At 36.5% G+C, this 25,595-nt stretch overlaps 1 protein-coding gene across 1 annotated transcript in view; it reads right to left on the reverse strand.

The window, feature by feature from the left end:
* Positions 1 to 25,595, reverse strand: part of SMAD4 (SMAD family member 4) — a 52,414-nt gene that overhangs the window by 19,184 nt on the left and 7,635 nt on the right. The window contains exons 2-8 of the mRNA XM_090285488.1: positions 14,286 to 14,653; positions 12,970 to 13,144; positions 12,509 to 12,538; positions 7,963 to 8,175; positions 4,955 to 5,074; positions 4,744 to 4,860; positions 3,275 to 3,325 (exon numbers count right to left, since the gene is read on the reverse strand). Of these exons, the coding sequence (XP_090141614.1) occupies positions 3,275 to 3,325; positions 4,744 to 4,860; positions 4,955 to 5,074; positions 7,963 to 8,175; positions 12,509 to 12,538; positions 12,970 to 13,144; positions 14,286 to 14,534 (955 nt within the window). The 5' untranslated portion in view covers positions 14,535 to 14,653. The remainder of the gene's footprint in view (positions 1 to 3,274; positions 3,326 to 4,743; positions 4,861 to 4,954; positions 5,075 to 7,962; positions 8,176 to 12,508; positions 12,539 to 12,969; positions 13,145 to 14,285; positions 14,654 to 25,595) is intronic.

Genomic DNA, 25,595 nt, shown 5'->3' on the forward strand with positions numbered 1-25,595 from the left:
TCTATCATAAGGCCAAAAGCAATTGCAGAATCTAAAACTGAGTCCAACTAACTAGCTAAATGCCACCACTCCCAACCCCACTCCACTATTCCAACCAGGGTAGGTCTTTCTTCGGAGCCCTGATTACCCCTGTTCCTGCAGATCACCTTCCCCTAAGCCTTATTAAGACTGAGAACTACCCATCACCCCGTCAAGCTGCCAGAGGCCACTATGGCTCTCAATGATGCTGCCTCGAAGCCAGCAAAAAGTCTCATTCTTAAGGTTCTAGATTGTCCCCTCTTAGCACAATGTAGTTATTCACAAACAAAATTAAGATTCTGATACAATGGTTTCAATTATATAATTTCAAACACAAATAAAACCAAATTACTAAACTAACTTGTTTAAGGATGCAGTCATCATTTTGAAAGAGCAGAAAATATCCGTAAAAAGCAGGATAGCAGTTATCTCTGGGGAAAGGAGAGGAAAAGTTTTTGACTGAGACAAAATGCATGAGGTAGGAAGGTTTCAGGGGGTGCTGCAATGATTTAATTTTCAATTTGGATGGTGTACAATACGGGTGTTGGCTTTAATGTTATTCATTAGACTGTATGTATACCTATTTTATGTACTTTCCTGTGTATTACATTTCTCAATAAAAATGTTTATAGAAAGACCCCTTTACCCACAAAAATGTTTACAAAAGATATGCAAATAACATGGAGGCTAATTTAACTAGTAAATGTATACAGTACTCCCTCAGTTATCGCAGGTATTATGTTCCAGACCCTCCAGTGAAGTAGGAACCTTACATTGATTCTACACTCTTAAACCTACGTGACTTTAACAACATACGTATGCAGTACCACAAAATCCCATGATATAGCAAAAAATCCACGATAATTAAATATAATATATTTAAAAATCCCTGTATATGTATATTTAAAAAATGCTTCTGCCCCATCAAAATTTTTCTCCTAATCAAAAAAAATATCACTTGCCACCTAAATCAGCAAAATTTATTAATCTATCACCATTTACTGCTAGTGAGCATAGTAAAAGTGGTTTTCATACTCTAATGTGACCACTATAATTTGGTCTTCTGATCCAGAAATTCTTTCAACCTCTTAAAGTATAAGAGTTACAAGCATAAGGATGTTACCCTCAATGTTTTGTTTAACAACCAGAAGAAAAAAATGGAACCAGCATAAATAATAACAAAACACTGTTTAAGAAAATTATGTAATTGAAAGCTTATGTGAAAAATAATGAAGGAAAACTTCCCAAAAATAACAAAGGAAATAGACGTACAAGTCCAGGAAGCACAGAGAGTCCCAAACAAGCTAGATCCAAATAGGACCACACCAAGACACATCATAATTAAAATGCTAAAGGTTCAAGATAAAGAAGAATCTTAAAAGCAGCAATGGGAAAGCAAAGAGTTACCTACAAAGGGGTGTCTCAAAAGACACTTTGCAGGCAAGAAGGGACTGGCAAGAAGTATTCAATGTAATGAAAAGCAAAGACCTACAACCAAGATTACTCTATTCAGCAAAGCTATCATTTAGAATGGAAGGGCAGATGAAGTGCTTTCTAGACAAGGTAAAGCTTAAGGAACTCATCATCACCAAACTATTATTATATGAAATGTCAAAGGGACTTACTTAAGAAAAAGAAGATCAACACTATGGACATTAAAATGACAACAAACTCACGACTCTCAACAACTGAATGTAAAAAATAAAAACAAAATCCAACTCAGCAAACCAGAACAAGAACAGAATCACAGGTATGGGGATCATTTGGAGGGTTATCAGTTGGGAGGGGAAAGGGGAGAAATGGGGAAATGGTGGAGGGATTAAGAAGCATAATTGGTTGGTACAAAATACACAGGAGGAAGTTAAGAATAATATAGGAAAGGGTGAAGCCAAAGACCCATGGACATGGACTAAGAGGGGTGAGACTGCTAGAGGGAAGGGGGGATACTGAGCGGAGGGGAGCAAAGAGAAAAAAAATTGAAACTATTATAACAACACAATCAATAAAATATACTTTAAAAAGAAGAAAATTATGTAGATCTATTTAAGGAACTGTAAGTTATCTTTTAAGTTGCTCATATGGTTACTTTAGTTCTATTTATTTTTTAATCTTTATTGGAAACATATACTAAAATATTTACATATAAAACAAATATATAGGATTTCCTCCAAAATAATAGGTGAGGGTATGAATGAACGTAGGTGAGGTGCCCTGGCTGGTGTGGCTCAGTTGGTTAAGAGCATCATCCCTTAACCAAAAGGGTGCAGGTTAAATCCCTGCATGGGCGCATATGGAAGGAAACCAATTCATGCTTCTCTCTCACATCAGTGTTTCTCTTTCTCCCTTCCCTTCTCTCTAAAAGCAATGAAGAAATTTCCTCAGGTGAGGATTTAAAAAAAAACACAAAACACCTTAGGGATCTTTGTCATAGAGAACATTTAAGAAAAAAATAAAAGTAGGTAAGGGTATGAATGAAAAAAAATTTTCCATTCGTTGTTAATAATTAAAACTGAGGGATGAGTACAGTGAGGGAGAGATCTCCCATACCAATCTGGTATTTGGTGTATGTTTAAAATTCTTTATAATAAAACATTTTTTTGATTTAGGGTGAAAAGGTGATGAGTTGATATCATATATTTGTATCTTTTTATAATAAAAACAGACATGAAGGGATAGAGGGAAGGAAAACAAATCAAAATCCTGTTTATGTTAAGAAGCCTTCAGTACTTTATTTCTAAACTTTGTTTTATTACTTCTATTGTTTAAGAAGTTACATTCAAACTATGAATTGAGAGAATCTACTTAGCTATTTACTCCTCTAAGCATAATTTAATCAGTTTCTAATTAGCAAGAGATTCCTGAACCTGTCATCTAAGACAGATATGTGATTTTTCTTTTCAGCATCTACTTCAGAACCTTACCTAGGTTTTTAAGCTACAATTTTACACCGGTTCTATTTTGAAATGTAGTTTTCTTTTACTGCATATTTATGTATTCATTGCTAAAACCAGCATTTTGGTACTTTATATTTTAACTGAAGATAATTCTTGTCTTTTCTTTCAGAGACAGTTAAAAAGAATCAAATATAAACAGTTTATGTGTGACTACACTGGTTACTCATACATTATTAATTAATTCCATGAGAACTGTACTTACCTAAACATTAAGTTACTCTGTAATTATATTAAAACCTATGTATGTGTTTCTATTGCCATAAGAAAATCTAAATAGGGTATCCATTTGGAAATACACTTACCAGGATGATTGGAAATGGGAGGCTGGAATGCAAGCTCATTGTGAACTGGCCCTAAAGAAAAGACATAAAGATCCCAATTTTATTTATTAAAAGTTCACCAATGCTAAAATTTTTAATAAACCTTAAATATAACTACCATACCTTAGGAGTTGTTTGGATCAAGCTTATGCAATGTTTAAGAATTTAAAAGCTTTGTTTAGATTACTTCATAATTATAATAAGCAAATACTCCTGAATTACTTTTGTAGATACTTAATAGCTAACATTTTAGTGCTATGTGCCAAGTGCTGTTAAGCAAATTACAATAGGTGTACATGCAAAATTTAATGCAAATTACAAATATTCATGTAACATATAACATAGTATAATTTATAATGTAATATATAATAAATCAAATCATTAGATCCATTCTAAAATCAAGTTTATGGCTTATTAAATTAAGGATATTTCCATAATGGAACAGTAGCTAACATAATTGAGAGATTATTAAGTTAAGACACTGTGCTGAACATCTCACATGAATGATTACATTTACTTCTTACAACACTGAGGTGGATATTACTATTATTACCCTTAAGGCTTAGAGAGATTAAATAACTTGCCAATGGTCACACAGCCAGTTAAGGGCCCAAATTCAGCACCCTTAACCACTATGCTGGCCCAGGCAGCCATTAAAAATTATATTCTCTTAAGACATGGAAAAATAGTAACACAACTGAAAAAAAAAACAGGATTAACAATATACACAGTATGATCTCCTCCTCCCCCCAAAGTTATATATACCCATTTCTATGACTGGAAGGAAAACATGACAAAGTATTAGAAGTGGATCTCTCTGAGTCGTAGAAGTCTGGGTAATTTGTATTTTCTTATTTATAGTTTTCTATATTTTCCAGGTTTCTTTGGTACTATTAATCTTAGAGGAAAAAAACAATACATACGAAGGTTTTATACTCTTGATTTTACTGTGCCAAATGAAGACTGTTTCTACTGTGCCTGAAATTACAAACTACGGTTAATCAGCAGGGTTCCCTTCCCAATCAAGCCTGCACAGAGTAATGATGGATTCAACATCTGAGTGTCTATGGTATCCTAAACACTACAGTGAGGGAAACCTTGAGCTCTTGACACTCAAGGGGTTTCTGTCAACTTAGGGTGGGTATACATATACACATGAGATCTAACAACACATACAAACAAACAAATGAATGGAAATCAATGTGGTGTTAATGATATATCAGCAAGAGAAAAATAAATGTATTCAGTTAACAATGCTCCTCTAAAACAAAGGTATGACAACATAATTATAAAAAATAAATAATACTGTTTATAAAAATAGTGAAAAAACACTAATCATTTAATAAAACTAAATTGTAAGATGAATAAAAGATGTAAATAAATTTTTTAATGGAAAAAAAAAACCAAAGTCCTCAAAAGAAAAAGCCCTTACAACAAAAACAAGAGCTTACAGTAATGTCCGGGATGGGGCGGCATAGGCGGGTGGTGCTGAAGATGGCCGTTTTGGTGGTGAGGCAAATTAGGTGTGTATGGTGCGGTCCTACTTCCAGTCCAGGTGGTAGTGCTGTCTAAAAATTAAGGCCCACATGGATTAATTTGCTTTTATAAAGTCTGCCTATTTGTTCTCAACTACTTAAAAGATTTTAAAAAGCATGTACATACTATGATGGTACGTAGCTGGCTGCCCAGTAAATCCATTCTGCTGCTGTCCTGGCTGAGGCCCTGAAGCTATCTGCAACAATCCTTCACTATGGCTGCCTGCCAGTATACTGGGAGGCTGACCTAGAGGAACAAGAAGACATTAATATGGTACATTTATAGATGCAATCCTATGGTTTTATACAGTAAATGAAGGACTAAATTATATCTGAGAGTCACTATAAAAATGGGCAAAAAGTGGAACTCATTAAAGGCCTATCAAATAAAAAATCCTTGAGTCCACTATAAAGGCAAACCTTAACTTGGAGGAGTTCAAAACTATTCTATCTTATGTAATGTCTAGCTAATTTCAGTGGCCTATTTCTTCACAATATTCTTCAAATGCCAGCAAAATCCCTATCATCGTAACTTCTTCAGAAGCATATCAGCTCAGCCCAGGCCACTCTATCCAGCTCTGGACCCTTCTGATTAGGACTCCAAACGTCCAGGCTTAAGAAAATATTAAAACTGGAAAGTTCATTATTATCAGCTGATACTAGTAATATAGAATGCTAGGGTTTGATAAAACAAAAGAAAAGCAGGCAAATATTTTAAATGGAATGTGATGGGTAAGGTGAGTAAATTAAAAAAAAAAAAAATTTCAAGCTCCACTGTCCAATCATAGCATTTGCTAGTAGAGAAAAAAACAAACAAAAAACTATCAGACGATCAGTCTACTTTGAAATTTTTTCATGCGCTTTTAAAAATCAAGAATCACCTCTTACCAAGAACATTTCCAATAATTTATAGGAAATTAGTTGCCCTCTCTATATGTAATAAACTTCCTCTGGCTTCTATTCAATTCCAAACCATTCTATGATATTGCTTACTGGTCTGCATTTTTAAGGCCTTTTTTGGGGGGGGAGGGTGAAAAAACTTGATTTCTTCAAGCAAGCATTAATTAAGTCAATTGTTCATCTCATTTGGAAAGCACTGACATTTCATAATTATTATTTCTCACTGGCATCACCTCCATTTTTTCTCATCTAAATGGGAACATAATCAGAGAGAAGGGCATAAATGACCACTGCTCAAAGTATCAAGGAAAAGGAACATTTTCTCCTTTCTACAAATCACATTTCCCTAAGGCTAAGACTGTAAAATTAAAAGCTACAGAGAATATTTCAATACTCTTCAAATTATTTATTTTTAAAGACAATGCCTTTAGTAATCTCATTCCCCCCAAAATTTTTGTAAGGTATCTTATGATTTTAATTTACAGATATTTAGAAAGAAACTCTGAAGACACACAGGTGCCATGAACATAAACTGTAAAGGAGCACACTGCAGTTATCTGTACTGAATATCTCCATTACACAATTCCAAGTACATAAGATGCAATTAAACAAAACAACTAAATCAGCTCATGTAAAAGTCTCCCAATTCCTCTATTTTAATCCAGTTTTTCTTTTAGTTTATCAATACGCTTTTTGAGATCTAATGCAAAAACACATTTGCAACAAATTCTAAAATCTAAAAATATTATTCAATTGTGAAAATATATCCAAAAGATATCAAGACAAAAGTATTTGCATTTCATTCATGCCACTTTTTCTAGTCTTCATAGCCCCAGGGCACAGGACAGTTAAAATGAAGTCAACTTTGCAGGCATTAACAAAGGCATGCAGACTCAACCTACAGATGATATCAACAGAGGTTAAGTGATTGTGCTCCAGCACTAATAATCTATATTGTAAGGTACCTTCTTTTATTCTCCATCACTACCCACTCTCTTTGTCAGCTATATTCCCAAGTTGGTAAACAAAGGGTAGAAAGATAACAGAAGCACCAAGTGGTTAAGGGTCCAGGTTCTAAAGTATGAGCTTAACAATATGACCACTTCGAATATCTAAGAATATTCTTACATATTTTCACAAAGAGGTTATGAGAGTCTATTTGATGAGACTGTCATCTCATGTAGCAAATCCAAAAGATAATTCTTCAAAGAGGTAAACTGAATTGAGGGGGAACGTTGGAATGCTTTACTAAAAAAAGTTATATAAACCAGTCCTCCATTTATTCTAAAGATCAAGTTTATATTGAATCTGAGCTGGTATTAAAGTAAACAGAATAATGTTCCCTGTGTTAGCAATTAATAAAGTATCAATTCAGATCTATCAACATCTAGTGCTGATGTGGGCTTAGATACAATCTTCTTAGCAACCAGGTGCAAATAACACCATATACGTGCCAAGACCCCTGCTCAGTGATTAATTTTAAAAAGCTACTCCAAGCAGCAAACTGTCCAACCTTTGGTGACTGTGAAAGTAAATAAAAGTACTAACAGAACCAAGTCATTAATGTCTTGATCAGGCCCCCCAAAAAGCTGAACCTAATAGCCCTGTGGCAGGGAAGGTGGCACCTCTATTATGGAAAAAACCTTTTTGAAATGAACCTATTTGAAAACAACATAGTCAGATACATAGAATCAACTTTATTTTGAAACTGACTACAATAGTTAATGTTTATCTTGAGGGATACTAAAGTTATAAACAAGTTTGTCAAGATCCCTTCTTCTAAGTTTGCTCATAGGAGACTGAGATGACTATTATGAAGTAATATTCTGCTAATCAAAATAAAAACATTGATTAAAGGAAAGCTTGCAATTCCACTAACACAGATTTTTGTAAACATGTTGGTTTAAAACTACTTAACTACTTAACTATTTCTCTAAAATGTATCTGAAAGCTCAAGAGGCTTTTCACTTCTGTGTATAATAGTAAAGTACAAATTAGACCATTAATTTAAATTAATACTATAATCAAAGTCATTAAATTCCAAGTAACTATACATCAACATAAAAAACCATTTTTTCCAGGACCAATCCAAAAACCTATTTATACTTGTTTACCAATGAAAGATACCACAGTACTTCCAATTTTCACTTACTTGGAGTTTCCAAGTGACTATATACAAATATTCAATGATTAGGGAAATTCAATTTGCTGACTACATCTGATTCTACCACTCACTTGTGGAAGCCACAGGAATGTTGGGAAAGTTGGTGGTGCTGGCAGCATTAGGCTCAGATGGAGCTAACAGTGCTGGGGTGCTGTATGTCTCCGTCGATGCACGATTACTTGGTGGATGCTGAATGGTTTGAATAGAATGCCCTTCAGTGGATAACGATGGCTGTCCCTCAAAGTCATGAACATATTCATCCTTCACCAACATACTTGGTGGAGCTATACAGAAAAAATAAACATTTAAAAATCTTATAAGCTTCTCTTCCCAGGAAAAATCTTGTAAGCAATATAACAAACAACACCTAAGATCAACTATAGCATAAAAAACAGAATTTCTTCATAATATTTTAAAACCATATTACTTTATCAGCAAAAGCTATTTATTTAGAGGTAGTGGCACCATATATATTTTAAAATCAATTTGAATGACTCCTTGAAATTTGAACGTAGACTATATTCCAACAACCTCCAGCAATGGTCCTGAAGAGGTATTCCTTAGTTTCTTGATTAAGCTAGAAATAATAATCACCTTAAATATATAACATGAGGTAGACAAAAATCAAATGGCTGAGAAAAATATTTATCCAGATGAGAAGACCGAATTGAGACTGAATACTTAAATCTATCTTTTTGTTAATTTCACACACTGCAGAAGTATGAGTGGGATCTGATAGCTATCCAATTCCAGGATCTAGAATTATTAAGTAACATAGTCTTTGAAACTGAAGTATACTGAATTTCCCGAAAGGGTCAAGAACCAAACAGAAAAATCCTAAATGTGAAGTCAAACTGCAATTTCCTTCTAGAAACACAACCCACATAATGATGGCTGGTAAGTATGTGACATGAAAAAACTTAATAATCAACATCTTTCACCTATGTGGTTACACATTAATAAGCAAAGATAGACTGTAGCTGATATAACACCTTTCCTTGAACAAAGGCAATATACGCCTTTTTCCTTGTGAGGAAAAAAGAACACTGAACTGTACTTATAATGTTAATTGTTATCTACCCAGAATCTCTATACATATTTGTTTTGGGACTACTGTTTTGGGATTTGCTTTTTATTTTTAGCAAAATACTGTTTACTGCTTCTGAACTAACACTACCACAGAATTTTACAATCTATTGAACTCTACTAGGTTCTCTTCTTAGAGTAGTTAATTAATAGTCCACAAAGATATTCTCTTTTCCATTAAGAATCAGCATATTGAGCTCTTTATTTTTCCCTACATCAATCTCTGGGAAAATCCTACAGACAAATACCAATTATTTGTGTGGCCATTTTTTTCATTAAATTGAGACTATTTCAATGCAGTAAGAATACACCATTGTTCAAATGTCTATGTACAATCTTTTAAAGGCTCTTTATGAATCAAAAGTCATAAAGGAAGACATTTTTTAGACTTATAAATTTCACTCCCTAGTTTCTCTTTAGAAAATTCTGTAAAAACAGATAACCAAGGGGATGCCTAACACATCATTCTGTATCAGCCAAAACAACAACAACAACAAAAACCCTAAACACAACCACTCATCACTAATGTTGGCCAAATTACAAAAACACAAAGGAAAAATCATTTGGGGCATAAAGTGGGTATGGCTATATTTATTTAATCTGCTTTTTAAATTACACTCTTCAACAAAGTTCTGTGATTTTCTTCATATATATCCTGGTGTCTCTATTTAATTCCTGGACATTTTAGGGTTTTTTCCTGTTACACTGACCAGGATTTTTTTTTACCAAGATATTGTTATTACTAATACATAAGGAGAAAGCTACTGATTTGAGGATATAGCTGGTTAAACTGATACTCACTGCTTCTGCTTTCCTATTGACTCTTCAGCTTAATGTGCAATCATAACAACTGAATTCTGCTTTTAAAAAAAGTATGCCTCAAAACTTTTTCTTGCCTAATATGTTGGCTAAACTTTCCCAAATGTAAGTTTGAGACTTCTACCAGTCTACATGTCTCTAAATTAAACAACTTAAAACATATGTTTCTTAGTAAAACTGATACATCACAAGATAGATGTATGCTATATATTTTTGCTGAGAAAAAGATTACAAAACACTACTGTACCCTATGATCATATGCATGTTTAAAAAATCATATACTGTAAGTTAAAAAGCAAGGTCCAGACAAGTGTACAATATTCTTTTTGTGTAATAAAGGAGAGAAATAGTACATGTATTTTTGCATAAAGACACCCTGCAAGGAAACACCACAAACTAAGAAAAGTGATTACCTGAGGTGGGGGGTGAGGGGGTAATGGGGGTAGGGGTGGGAGCACTTCTTTTCAATGTATACCTTTTTTATAGTGTTTTGATTTATGGACCATTCATTGCCTATTCAAAAAAATAAAATTAAAAAAACATATAGTATATGTTTTAAAAGTCTAGAGAAACAGACACCAAACTTTTAAGTATTTCTCTTTATGAACGAGCACTCAACAAATTTATTCGCTAAAAAAATATTTATTGAGCACCTATGTTCCAGGTACTGTTCTAGCACTTGGGATACACCAATAAACAAAAGAAAGATCTCTACCCTCATGGAGCTTACAGCATTCTATAATATTTTTCTATTGTTTAAATATCTAATGGTGAGCAAACATTATTCCAGCTCCTCCTAGCTGTCCAATCTTCGGTAAGTTCCTTGACCTCTCCAGACACCGGTCTCTTCATCCTTGATAAAGTATGGATAATGCCACCTACCATTAGGGGTATTATGAGAATGATGACATGATAATTGTAAATCATTTACTCAGTACCTGATACAAAATGAGTACTTAAGTGTTAACTACTATGATTTAACCATATTTTTAGAGCAGTCATACATGTATAATTATTGTAGAACGTTCAATGAGGGGTAAGGAATGCATAGGACACAGAAAAGCTGAAGCCGCTGGGCTCATCCTAGGTCTGTACTCTGTATTACCACCAGCAGGTAGGCCACGTACTTGTCTGATGGTACTGTCGCTGTAGTCTTATTTACCTTTTCTTTTCCCCACTAGACTCCGCGCTCCCTAAGTGAAGAAAACATACCTTATTTATCCTATTGTCCCTGGAACCTAACACAGTACCAGACAATACAGGCTCATTAAATATTTGTTAAAATGAATACACAGGTCGATTGGGTCATAGAAAGTTTCATAAAAGAGATGAGACAGGTTGGAAATGACTACCCCACAATCCTAACTCAAAAGTGACGAATTAACCCATTTTATTAACTTTTAGTTACCTTATCTTGTTTTATGTCTTTGACCATATCTAGAAGGAGCTGTGAAAAACACCTACTGTTTTCTGAGGAAATAAGCCTTTAAAGCCAGCCTTTCCATAACCACCAGTCAGGGGGATCTACAAGGCTGGAGAGAGCCCTTGAGCCACTAACCAGGCTATTAAACCCACACAATCCCATCAATAACAGGTACTCAATTCCAGCAGTATTTTAGAATAGAGAAGTGTAATGAGTCTTCAGAACTGGATCCACTCACAACCACCACCCTAGGAAGATTCTGATCTAGTTACCACAACAGTCTCCCAACCCCTAACAACCCCTGAGCTACATGCTTTACTTCTCCAAAAACATGGATTGAAAATGGTGAAGATGGGAAGTGACACGGTATCAATATCTGTGGTGAACGGGCTTTAACCAGTCTTAAAGCTGCTCTTCCCAGACTACCACAACAGCACCCGTTACCAACCCTTGTTGTCAGAAACCTACTAACCACTAACAAGTACCAAAAGGCACTAGAGTCTTCTTCTATTACTAGTGACATGAAAGAAAAGTGGATAAAAACAAGTAGACTTTCATGCTCTTCTTAAATTTTCAGATATTTCTGAGCCACTAATTTCCCTCCAGAAAAACAGCATACCTTTCTAAGATGACAGCGGTTCTGTTAGTTTCTCTACAAATTAATTAGTTCTTACAGAATTTTGAGTTTATTAACATGTTCTAAGTAACAGCTAGTTTTAACAGATCTGTGTTCTTTTAAAAATAGGATTAGATTCTCTGTGATTGCATATACTCTAAAGTGCCCTTGTTTTGTTTACTCAAAACATAAAAAGACTGAAAAGAAACATATTCAGTTTTATGTCATTCTTAAAATTACCTATCATTCATAAAAATGTTAGGCTGAAATGAAGAAAGCTTAGAATATTGGTATTTTAAAAAGATGTTATACATGATTCCAAATTACCAAACATTACAGGCATTTATACCCATTTAACCCAGCTCTGTGAGGTTTTCTTCCAAAATAACCAGTTTTAATCAATTAAAAAAAATTCTTCCTTTGTGTGATGTTCTCCAGTCTTATTTTTAGACTACTTTAGCTCATAAACAGCAGTTCAAATCCCAAGAGCCAACAGCTTATTTAAACAGTTTTAAATGCTGATGCATACACACACATTCCCAAATCTACATTTCCAAAGCAGTAAGTTTTTCTTGTAAATGTTAATAGTAGCCACACAATTTCTAAGTAAATAAAAAAATAGAAGCAAAAGAATAAAAGAAAACAAGAGAAAGTTACAAGAAACATTACCTACCATTACTCTGCAGTGTCAATCCTGAGAGATCTTAATTTTTAAAGGGGAAAAGAAAATAAAACATTAATCATTATCATGGAAATATTTCCCATTATATTTAAAATTATACAATGTAAATATAAGCTACAGGAAAAGCTTCATGAGCTATTTTAATTCAAGGATAGTAGTATAAATGCTATCTGACAATACATGAAGTACTTAATACTATTATGTTTTCCATCCTATTTTTCAAAAATATTCTAAATGGGCAAAATAGCAACTATTTGGTTTCAGCAGTCAAACTACAAGTTTCTTCCAAATTTGAAATTTAAGTATTTTTATTTCATTAAAAATGTTTGATTCTTTAACTTTAGTTGAAGTCCTGGGCCTCCTCCAAATTTGTAACTGAACCTATAAAAATTAAAACACCATTGAGATCTTTTCCCTTTGTGCTTCTAAGGATAAGGGCAAAGTCTACTTACCAATTCCAGGTGATACAACTCGTTCATAGTGATATGGATTCACACAGACACTATCACATTTTAAGTCAAACGCATACTGACAATATTTAACATGTTTTAGTTCATTTTTATGAAGATCAGGCCACCTCCAGAGACGGGCATAGATCACATGAGGAAATCCTTTCCGACCTGCCACCTAGGAAAAACAAACAACCACTTATTGAGCATCAGTTATACATCACATTAACAAGGCACTTTATACATGTTCTCATTTAATCCTTACAATCCTACAAAGTCAGTATAATCCTCATTTCATGAGAAAACTAAAGCTCAAAATAACTCACTTGGCCATGGTCACAATGCAGTGAGCTTAGGTATGATTTCAAGGCTCAGGTTTTAAAATTGCAAAAAAGTGAGTTTGCTGTAGAAATTATGCCTAAAATCTAGAAATAAAAATTTTAAATTAATGATTTAAGATTTATTTTAAAAGATTATGCACAGGAGACATGTAGTTCTAAGTGAAAAATGTAACTACTCAAAATGAAAGGTAAACAACATTTGTAAAATATAAGCTTTTCAGCTGAAGTTTTAAAGATATGCTTAAATCCTAGATTGCTTTTTATATAAAAGTACCAAACATGCAATATCAGAATTCTAAATTATACAAGAACCAAGTATAACTTGGGATTTTTAAATATAATATCAAAAAGGGTGTGTGTGTGTGTATTTTCTTATTTTATTTTTTGAGGGGTTTTTTTTTTTTTTTTTTTGTTTTGTTTTGTTTTGGTGCCCTTACTGGGAATTGAACAAGCAACTTTTCGGTTCAAAGGCTGGTACTCAATCCACTGAACCACACCAGCCAGAGCTATATTATTCTTTTTAACAAGATTTTATTTATTTACTTTTAGAGAGAGGGGAAGAGAAGGAGAAAGAGAGGGAGAGAAACATCACTGTGCGAGGGATACATTGATCAGTTGCCTGCCGCACAACCCCCACTGGGGACCTGGCCTGTAACCCAGGCACGTGCCCTGACTGGGAATTGATTCGCAGGCTGGCGCTCAATCCACTGAGCCACACCAGCCAGAACTATTTTTAGGTTCCAAATGTTCCACATTTGACTTTTTGGTCAGAAATTAACAATTTTTAAAATATATCTTTATTATATGGAATACACAGTCCTCCATATATTCCCATAATGTGTATTGGTACAGGATGTACAATATCTAAAGAGAGGGAGTAAGAATTAAATTTTCCCAAAGAAACTTAAGAGGAAACAAAATTTTTTTTTTAAGTCTACCACTACAGAAGATATAAGAAAATTCTAGTACAAGACTAACCTGAAGCCTTCCATCCAATGTTCTCTGTATGGTAACACATTTGCTAGGATGAGCTCCATTTGTAGTAATGGCTGTTATTAAAGAATCCAATTCATCTTTTTTCTCCTTTAGCTTCTTTACCAAACTTTCAATTGCTCTTTTTGCAAATGTTTCACTCTCTCCACCTTGTCTATGGCACATCAAACTATGTACAATGCTCAGACAGGCATCATTACTTGTTGGTGTATTCGTAATAGACATATTGTCCATTTGTTAAATTTATTTCTTTTAAATCAATTTCCAAGAGCAATTCTGATCTTTTTAAGGAAGTGAAAAATACTGGCTAATGTTGCAAGGAAAACTGCTGGATATGTGGTATTCAGGATAATCTAAAACAAAAACAAAAACAAAAAAACCAGATATTAGAATACATTTTACAAAGTAGATTCAGTTACTTGGGAAAAGATGGAACTGCTCCAGTTAAAGACTCAATGTACATAATTAAAATTTGGTGCTTAGATTTTTAAATGACTCAATTAAAATGTTGCTGTTTTCGATATTCCAAAAATATTAAAGTAAGCCTTCTTGTTATTATAGGGGCATGCTAAAGCAAGTCATCAATAAGTTTTTTTTTTTTAAGATTTTATATAAATTATTTTTAAGAAAGAGAGGGGAGAAACAGATCGGCTCGCAACCCAGGCACGTGCCCTGATGGGGAATCGAATCAGCGACCTTTCAGTTCGCAGGCCACAACAGCCAGGGTTTAATACATTGAGCCACACCGGCCATTGCTCAGTCAAGTCTTACTGACTGTATTAGTCACCCTAAAGTAAATCTTAGAACTTTAAAAGAAAATATTTATGAAGACCAGCACTTTAAAAAATTCTTGATCATCTAGTTAAACCTAATAGTCTATCACTGACACACATGAAAATTTCAATATCACCCAGTATCAAATGCTGTTTATTAGTTAACACCATTTTTGTTAAAAGAGACTACTGACAACAACAACAAAATAACAATTTTTAAATGAGCAAAGGGTTCTAATACTCATTACTACAAAGAATTGCCATCAAGCACATGAAAAATGCTCAGCATCATTAGTCATCAGGGAACTGCAAATCAAAATCACAAGAAGATACCACTCCACACTCACTAGATTGGCTAAATCAAAAGGATATAGAGAAAAACAAATACCCTATGATTTCACTTATATGTGGAATTTAATGAAAAAATATAGAAACAAACTCATAAATACAGAAAACAGATTGATAGCTGTAAAGAGGGCACAGGGATTAGGGATCTGGGTGAAAAAGATGAAAGAATTAAGCAAAAAGAGAAAAAACTTACAGACAGACAACAGCATGGTGATTACCAGAGCAAAAGTGGGGTGTGGGGAAGGAAAAGAGGGTAAAGGGGTGACAAATGGTGATGGAAGGAGACTTAACTTTGGGTGGCAAACACACAATTCAGGTGATGTATACACTTGAAATCTATATAATTTTATTAACCAATGTCACCCCAATAAATTCAATATAAAAATCTTGAAAAAGGATATACAATAAGTACTGGCAAAGGAGTAAAGAAAATGAAAACCCTCATACATTGCTAGTGGGGTTGCAAAATGGTGAAGCCATTTTTGGAAAGTCATCTGACAATTCCTCAAAATGTTAAACACAGAATTACCACATGATCCAGCAATTCTACCCAAGATTACTGAAAACCTATGTCCACAGAAAAACCTATACCTCAATGTTCACAGCAGTATCATTCATATTGCCCCAAAGTAAATACAACCCAAAGTCCATCAACTGACAAATGTATAAATGAGTACATCCATACAATGTAATATTATTTACTCATAAAAAGGAATAAGCACTGATACATGCTACAACATGGATGAACCTGGAAAAACATGCTAAGTGAAAGAAGCCAGTCACAAAAGATCACATATTATATAATCCCATTAATATGATATATCCAGAATAGGCAAATCCATACAAACAAGAAGCAGATTAGTGGTTGCTAAAGGCTAGGGGAAAGAGGAATGAGAAGTGACTGCTAATGGGTATGGAGTTTCTTTTGGGGGTAAAGAAAATGTTATGAAATTGATTGTAGTGATATTTGCAACTAAACTTTAAAAGGGTGAATTTTATTGTATTGGAATTATATCTCAATAAGGTTATTATTATTTTTAAAAAGACCACTGAATTCCTCAAAAGATTTTACATGTAAGAGCAACAGGATAAATTATTATCAAAACAAATTAAAATATAGAAAAACAATATTAATGAAGAATCCATTCAATATGTACAAAACACTTAAAGTAACTTATCTGACATCGAGATGCCACATGGAATAAGAAAAGGCCATCAGTTTAAGAATAAGTGGCATAAAGCAGGAGTGGAGACTGTACTTTGCATGCTGGGTGGTTTTTGTTTGTTGATGTTGTTCCATTCTATGCTTATTTTGCTTTTATTATTATTATTTTTTTAATTGTATTTATTTTTAGAAAAAGGGGAGGGAGGGAGAAAGAGAGGGAGAGAAACATCAATGTGTGGTTGCCTCTCACTCGCCCCCAACTGGGGACCTGGCCAGCAACTCAGGCACATGACCTGACTGGGAATGGAACCTGCGACCCTTTTGTTCACAGGCCGGTGCTCAAGCAACTGAGCCACACCATCCAGGACTCATTTTCTTTTGCTATTTACTTGAATTTTTAAAAATCTGGTAACTCATCATTCTATACCAAAACCTGTTCCTCTTCCAATGACCTTTATTTTTAATTAATTCCATTCAATTGCCCAACACTGGAAAGCTTGGTAAATCATCTTTGACCCACCTCTCTCTCACTACAGCCACATTTTCTCACAAAGTTACATGATTCTCTACCTTAGTCAGTTCTATCACTTTCTTCCTTTCTATTCTCCCTGACACTGTTGCAATTTGGGGCACCCTTAGAATTTATAGCACTTGGTATTTAACACGTGTTCCCCATTATTGTTATCTGTTTCACGTAAATGCCTGTCTCCTCAGCTAATTGTAAGCCCCATGCAGAAAAGAAACAGTTTTTGTTAAATCTTTAAATACTTAGCACGTGCATACATTCAGTAAATACACGTTTTAATGTACACTTTCCAGATAACCAAAGATTATCTATGTAGTGGGGAGGGAGGCAGTCAGAAACTGGATTAGACTCCTAGCCTTCACATTAAGTACTTGGACAATTTAAGTTACTTAAACTCTCTGAATATGGATTAAAAGAAGAGTACATAGAGCTCAAATGAGAAAATCTATAGTATAAAGTGCCTAGCACATAAGGTTCAGTAAAAAGCAGCTATTATCTGAATACTAAAATGTTTATTTTAATTGTTTTTCAAAAAGATATTAAAACACATTATGTATTTTTCTGCACTTTCTCCTATTAAAACTTGTCAAAGAAATTTTAGGAGGGCAAGGGCTGAAGTAAACCACTCATCCAAGGACTCACAACTCATAGGCATATAGGAAAATGAATAACATATGTCAGGTGTAAAGAAAAGTACGAAAAGGGGTACAAGTGCGGGCTCATCTAAATGGGGAGTCGCCACGCCCTGCCAGTGGAAGTGACATTACAGAATGCTAGTCCACTGCTGCCAGATCTTCAATGCGCATTTGTATGTGAAATCTCATTTTTAGGTACTGGCAATTTATTTGTGGGGAAAAGAGAGCAAAGAAGCAGCAGAGAGAGAAACCACTGTGTATGCCAAACAAAACATACCTTCAATTCAAATCCTGCCCAAGAGTACCACCAGTTTGAAATCTCTGAATGTCAAGTCGTAACAAATTTTAATTTCTATACTAAAAGCTCTAGGGGACAGAAATTGTACTTGTATTACTCATCATTATACACCCCATTCCTAGGACGTGTAAGTGCTTCTTATTACCAAATGGATGCATTTCTATATGTGCTTTCAAATTCTTTCTCATGCTATTTCTTTTGCATAAAACACTCAGTCCCATTTTATTCACTTGGTAAGTCCTAGCCATCCTTCAAGTGCCATTTAAATGTTTCATTTTTTTCCAAGACCATTCCCTACACACTATCTCCTCTCCCCCTAAACCTGGAGGAGAATTACTTCCCTGGTCTGTTTACTGTGTGTTCCCTGTATATTATTTGATTCCTCCCCCAAATTTAAAATACACCCCAATTAAAACGACACATTATTTATTATCTGATTATGTATTTGTCTCACACTCTGTTGCCACAAATCTAGAAGTTCAAGAACACAGCAACACTTTCTCAAAAATTCCCAGGCAAACATTTGTGGATTGACTATAGCTTTTTATCCTGTGGCACTTCCTTGCAACAACTTTTGAAGAGTGCAAATACTTTGCTGTTGAACTCATTTTTGATATTATATTCCAAAAGACTTGTACCAATTTATTATGTAACTATAGTGTGAGTATAACTATTTCACCGTAATCTCAGCATCAGATGTTATCATTTCTAAAATTTCAGTTATCTTTGGGCCCAATGGTATCTCGAAAACTGTTTAATTGCACACGTCTTTGAAAACTAATGAAAAATATACTTGCTTTCGTAAACAGAGCTTTTTCATGTGTTCGTCTTTGCTGTGTTCCTATGACCACAAGTGCCTAAAAAATATTTAGAAGTTCCTTGTATAAGAATTAATTATCAACAGGGGTGTACAGATGTTTTCCTACATTAAATAGCTCTAATTATAATTTTTTTAAAGAGTGGTTAATGACAGTAGACAAGGGCACGAGGCTGGTATAAATAAAATTTTATATTCTAATTAAAGATCTATCACCACGACTGAAGTAAGTTAACATCGCTTTCATCTATAAAATGGGAACAATATATACCCTGTCAACTTTACAGACTTGCTTTGGTAACCAAATGCAACAGTGGACATAAAAGCAATCTGGAACCACAAATTGACCAATCCAACAAATACTGTATCTACTATATGCAAATCAATACACACAAAACAATTAGCACATAATTATAAAGTGTTTTTCAACTCTTACCAAACATCCCAATTTGTAACAATTTACATAACCCCCTTAGCTATATTTAAACAATAACCTATTTGCACATATTTTAAAAATTTTAACAGTACCCTAGTTGTTATATAAAGGAGAAAAAGATTTACTAAATATGTACTTTAATAAAAATGCCCTGGCATATCAACATATTTAGAAAATATAATACAAACAATAGATGCTTGCACTTACATGTAGAATCATCATAAATATGAGAGCTACAAATTCAAACCTTCCAGTAATAGGTGTGTTGTTCGGGCAACTCAAATAGCACAATGGCACTGCAGTCGGTGACATGGATTTTCCAAAATGATGACCTTGTGTTAAAGTTCCAAGCAAAACTATTTCAATTAAGAAACTGAATTATTTCAGTTCTGAAAAAATGAGTACATATTAAACAGAGCTGGGTTCTAGGCTAATTATGTTTCCTCCTACATGAATTTCTGAGGCATTTGAAAGTGTTGTGCAATGCAAGATAATGCTTCAAAATTATAATTCTTCTAAGTTATCTCCACCAAAGCTCCTCCCACTAATTTTCACAACATCCCTTAAGGAGCAGTACTTACTCCCCTGAGAACCACTGATCTAGAAGACACAAATACATTACATTAAGTAACAGATGCTAAAAAAAGGTAGGTGTTATAAAGTGATTTGGGACTATAACTGAGAAAGCACGGAAAGTTCACAGGTAAACTTATCTTAGCATGTATCAGTCAGAATAGGATAGGCTATATTGTAGTGAAAACCATCCTCCAAGGTATCAATAGCTTAAACCACAGGTGTATTTTGTGCATAAACTGGGAATACTGCTCTTAGTCATCTCTCAGGGATTAGGCTAACAAAGACTCCAGTTCTACATATGTCCTTAAATGGCAAAGGAAGAGATAGGATAACTCATGCACTGTCTTTTAAAAGACTGACCATCCCTCTGATCACATTCGATTGGCCAAAGTCATACGGCCATGTCAGTAGTTCTCAACCTGAGCCACTTTGTCCCTCAGGGGATATTTGGCAATGTCTAAAGACATTTTTTGGTTTTCACAACTAGAATGGCAAAGCGGGAGACAGAGCACTCTCGGTATCTAGTGGGTAAAGGCCAGGGCTGCTGCCAAACATCCTACAATGCACAGGACAGCCCCCCACAGCAAAAATGTATCCAGCCCAAAATGTCAGTAGTGCCAAGTTTGAGAAACCCTGGACCATGCCTATTTTCAAGGTGGGGAGGGAGACAGAGAAGTGCAATATTACTATGTGCCAGAAGAGAGCTATCAGATTATTGGTGAAATAGTACCAATGACTACCACATGTAAAAAAGAATTTACCAGGTTAAAGGAAAATCACAAGGAAAAGCAGAGCGATAAAGAGTGCAGATGTTTTGTCTAGAGTAGGTTTATGATAGGAAAGAGAGGGAGAACAGCATTAGATATCCATTGGGAAAACTATAGTGAGAGGATAAAGAATAGCTTTAGAAAGCGAAAGAAAAACTAGTTAATCAGAAGAGTGATAAGGCCTAGATTAGAGGCACGCACAATGAAAACAAAAGGGGAATCAATGTTTTTTTCTAGGCAGAACAGACTAGATTTTAATACAACTAAGCCAAAGGGATGAAAAGAAGGGACAACCAAAAGATGACCCATTTCCTTGATAAGTTAATTGAATGATAACTGAATAAGATTTAAGAGGTCAAGTATGCTGTTTTAAAAAGCTCAGCAGAGAAGCCTGAACATCTCTAATATACAGGTATTAGATAAAGTCACTGTAACAGAACAAACAATCCCACAGTGACAGGGGTAATGGGAGGTACAAAGTCAGTAAAAGGGACAAAGGTTTCTTCTTTTATCTACCTACCTACCTACCTAGCATGTGCTTTCTCTCTAACCTTGTTTTAATCCTAAACTCTAACCTGATGTTGACCACAAGTCTAACAGCAACTCCATGGACTACAAAGCCAGAAAACCAAACTAAAAAGGCTGAGTGCTGGCCTCAAGGGCTCTCATGGCATTCATAAACTTTAGTTAAATGTTGATATGTTCTTATTTCTCACATGTCTGTTTACTTTTGAATTATTGGCTGTATTATATATGAAACAAATATTAAGTATACCTTCTAGAAGTTACAGGTGTTTTGATTAATGATCAATACACTATTAATATGGAGACATTTGAGAAAAGTTAAGTTAATTTTTAAAAGCCTGACCTCGTGAAATATCACTAGGAAGAATTCTAATCACTGGCTCACAAGCAGGGGAAAAGGGTGTACAGGTGTAGCTGAACAGCCTGCAGCCTAGATTCTAAACAGAGGGACATCCAAGAGATGAGGTTCATCACACCGAGGGCAGTTGGAGGAGAACCTCCTAAAACACAAAGGATTATAGACAGGTATTGATAATTATAAAAACCTGACATGGGAATAATATAATCAGAATGCTTTTGTGATAATTTTTAAGATGAAATACAAGGAACAAATTTAGAGATGTACTTGTTTGCCCATAGGTCTTAGATTTAAATGTTATATTACAACGGTATGGTGATTGCCAAAAGGAAAGGGATTGGGGGTAGAGAGAAGAGAATAAAGGGCAATATACAGTGACAGAAGGAGACTTGACTTTGGGTGGTGAACACACAATACAATATACTGATGATATATAACTGTATACCTAAAACCTAATTTTATTACCCAGTCACCCCAATAAATTCAATAAAAATTAAAATACAATAAATAAATGTACTACACCAGCTTCACTTTAAATAATCTTATTTAAAAATTAACATGTTCTTGATAAATCAACAGAGTCCTCTATCTGATATGTTTTTTGTCTGCCAGCATGTATTTCCCCTTCTGTAATAGTAATCTGATTTTATAAGGAGAATCTCCCCACCTGGACAGGTGGAACAATCCCAGCCTGACTAACTAAAGCCACTGCCTGGCCACATTAGTTGTTCCAAAGGTAGGACAAGACCCAAGTCAGGCCAATGACACAGCTCCAGGACTTCTTGATTTCTTCCTTGATGTCATTGTTAACCCATTCGTTATTTAATAGCATGTTATTCATTCTCCATGAGTTTGAATTTTTTCCTTGACGTTGGTTTCCAGTTTCAAGCCATTATGATATGAGAAGATGCTTGATATAATTTCAATTTCCTTGAATTTGTAAAGACTTGTTTTGTGTCCTACCATGTGGTCTAGCTTTGAAAATGTTCCATGTGCATTTGAGAAGAATGTATATTTTGCTTCTTTGTGGTGAAAAGTTCTCTATATATCAACTAAGTCCATTTGATCTAGAGTGTTGTTCATAGCCTCAATATCCTTGGTGTTTCTTTGCTTCGAAGATCTGTCCATTGTTGAAAATGGGGTGTTAAAGTACCCTACTATGAGTGTGTTGCTGCTGAAATCCTTCTTTTAGTCTTCCAAAATTTTCTTTATATATTTGGGTGCTCCTATGTTGGGTGCATATATGTTTAGCAGGGTTATTATCTTCTTGATGGATAGTCCCCTTAAGTATTATAAAATGTCCTTCTTTGTTTCTTTTTATGGCCTTTGCTGTGAAATCTGTTTTGTCTGATATAAGTATGGCTATGCCAGCTTTTTTTTATACCCATTTTCTTGGAATACTTTTCCTTCCCTTCACTTTCAGTCTGTGTAGATCTTTTGTTTTGAGGTGTGTCTCTTGTAGACAGAATATATGTGGGTCATGTTTTCATATCCATTCCGCTACCCTATGTCTTTTGATTGGAGCATTTAATCCACTTACATTTAAGGTTATTATTGACAGGTTTTTATTCATTTCCCTTTGTACCTGTGTTCTTCCTCTCTCTTTTCTTTTTCTTAATGCGTTCCCTTTAGGATCTCTTGCAATGCTGGTTTGGTATTCTTTTAGTCTTCCTTTGTCTGGGAAACTCATTTCATCTTCCATTTTGAAAGAGAGCCTTGCTGGGTAGAGTATTCTTGGTTGTAGGCCTTTGTTTTTCATTGCTTTAAATACTTTTGTCATTCCTTTCTGGCTTGTAGTGTTTCTGTTGAGAAATCAATTGATAGCCTTACTGGAGCTCCCTTGTATGATATTTGCTGTTTTTTTCTTGCTGCCTTTAGGATTCTCTGTCTTTGAATGTTGCCATTTTAATTATGATGTGTCTTGGAGTGGGCCTTCTTAGGTTTAACTTCATTGGGACCCTCTGAGCTTCCTGTACTTGTGAGACGTTCTCTCTCCTCATGTTCGGAAAGTTTTCTGTCATTACTTGTTCAATCAGGTTTTCTATCTGTTGCATCCCTTCTCCTTCTGGTATCCCTATGATATAGATATTATTGCATTTTATGTTGTCCTGCAGTTCTCTTAAACCCTCTTCATTCTTTTTCAGTCTTTTTTCATTTTGTTGCATTGTCTGGGAATTTTTTTCTACATTGTCTTCTAACTCACTGATCTGATCCTCTGCTTCATTTAGCCTGCTTTTGATTGCTTCTACTGTGTTCTTTAGTTTACAAATTGTATTCTTTATTTCTTCCTGGCTCTTATTAAGAGTTTCTAGGTCCTTTTTCATGCTGGTGTAGTTCTCGATAAGTTCCTTATAGCTTCCCTGGAGTTCTTTTTAGTTCCCCTGGAGTTCGTTGTAGTCTTCTTTGAATTTGTTGAGTTCATTGAGCTTCCTCATTACCATTGTTTTGAATTCCATGTCTGATAGTTTGCTTGCCTCTATTTCATCTCTCTCTCTCCCTCTCCTTCTGTGCATTCCTCCTTTCCTTTCAGTGGGTGTTGTTTCTTCGCCTTCCCATTATAGGTGTCTAGTTTTGTTTCTGCTTCTTATATTGATCTGCTTCTGTTTTCTGCCTTTGTGGTGTGACCTTCTGTGGTAGGAACCCTGTGTAATTCAGTGGTGCAGACTCTTGATCTCCTTAACTTGATGCTCTTGGGATGCCCTCTATGCCTTTCATTTGGATCCTAATAGTATTTTCGTTTTGGTGGTTGTTGTGTTGCTCTTTGGTGGGTCTCTCCCTTAAATTAGCTGAGAGTAACTCTGCCCACTTCAGACAGTCACTGAGCTGTCTCCAGCTGATGCCTCTTGGAGGGGAGAAGTCTGCTTAAGAGATTTCTCACATAGCGCTGGGACTGAGTCTATCTTGGGATCTGGTCGGCTCATCCCCCAGCTCTTTCTCCAGAACCAGCACCCAAAGTTTTCCAAAGTTCCTCCAGTTCACTTCACCCTCTTCTGGCTGCAGCCCAGGTCGAGCATGGCAACTGCGCTTTTGTCCTCCAGCCAGCAGAGGGCAGGCATTCCCCTGTGCCAGTAGGCGGGCTGGGGGCGTTCCTCCCTGCCGGTGGGTGGGCGCGGGGGTGGGGTGGGGGGGGTGTTCCTCTGAGCCTGCGGGCAGGCCAGGGGCGTTCCCCTACGCTGGCGGGCGGGCGGGGCCGTTACCCCGCGCCTGGCAAGCAGGCGCTGACCAGCGGCACTCTCCCACGCTGGCTGGCGGACAGAAGGTGTTTCCCCGCCCTGGCTGGGGGCGCCCGGGCCAGTGACGGTCCCCTGCATTCCCCTGCGCCGGCGGGTGGACGGGCCGTGGGTGTTCCACCGCACCAGCAGGCAGGCCTCGTTGACATGAGGGGGCGTTCCCCTGTGCCAGCGGGCTTGGGGCGGTGCCCCGCGCAGGCTCCGGGAGCACGGGCCAGTGACATTTCCCTGCATTCCCCCGCACCAGCGAATAGGCGGGCCGTCGCTGTTCCAGCGCGCCAGCAGGCGGGCTGCGCTGACATTGGGGTGGGGGGGTGGGGGGGCGTTCCCCTATGTTGGCTGGGGGCGCACGGGCCAATGACGTTCCCCTGCATTCCCCTGCGCCGGCAGGTGGGCGGGCCGTGGGTGTTCCACCGCGCCCGCAGCCAGGCCTCACTGACGTGAGGGGGCGTTCCCCCGCGCCAGCGGGCTTGGGGCGGTGCCCCGCGCTTGCTGGGGGCGCACGGGCCGTGGGTGTTCCACCGCGCCCGCAGGCAGGCCTTGCTGACGTGAGGGGGCGGTCCCCTGCGCCGGAGAGCTTGGGCGGTTCCCCCCCCCCCCCCAATGCTGGCTGGTGGGGAGGCAGGGGGCGTTTCCCTGTGCCAGAGGCCTGGCAGGGGCGCTGGGCGGTGGGAGGGAAGGGGGAAGGGGGAGGGAAGGGGGAGGGGGACGAGGATGAGGGGGACAGGAGAGGTAAGGGAAGGGGACGGGAGGGGGACGGGAAGGGGACGGGAAGGGGACGGGAGGGGGACGGGAAGGGGACGGGAAGGGGACGGGAGGGGGTCGGGAAGGGGACGGGAAG

Source organism: Furipterus horrens, unplaced genomic scaffold, assembly GCF_987537825.1.
Source record: "Furipterus horrens unplaced genomic scaffold, mFurHor1.1.pri manual_scaffold_8, whole genome shotgun sequence".
Lineage (NCBI taxonomy): Eukaryota > Metazoa > Chordata > Mammalia > Chiroptera > Furipteridae > Furipterus > Furipterus horrens.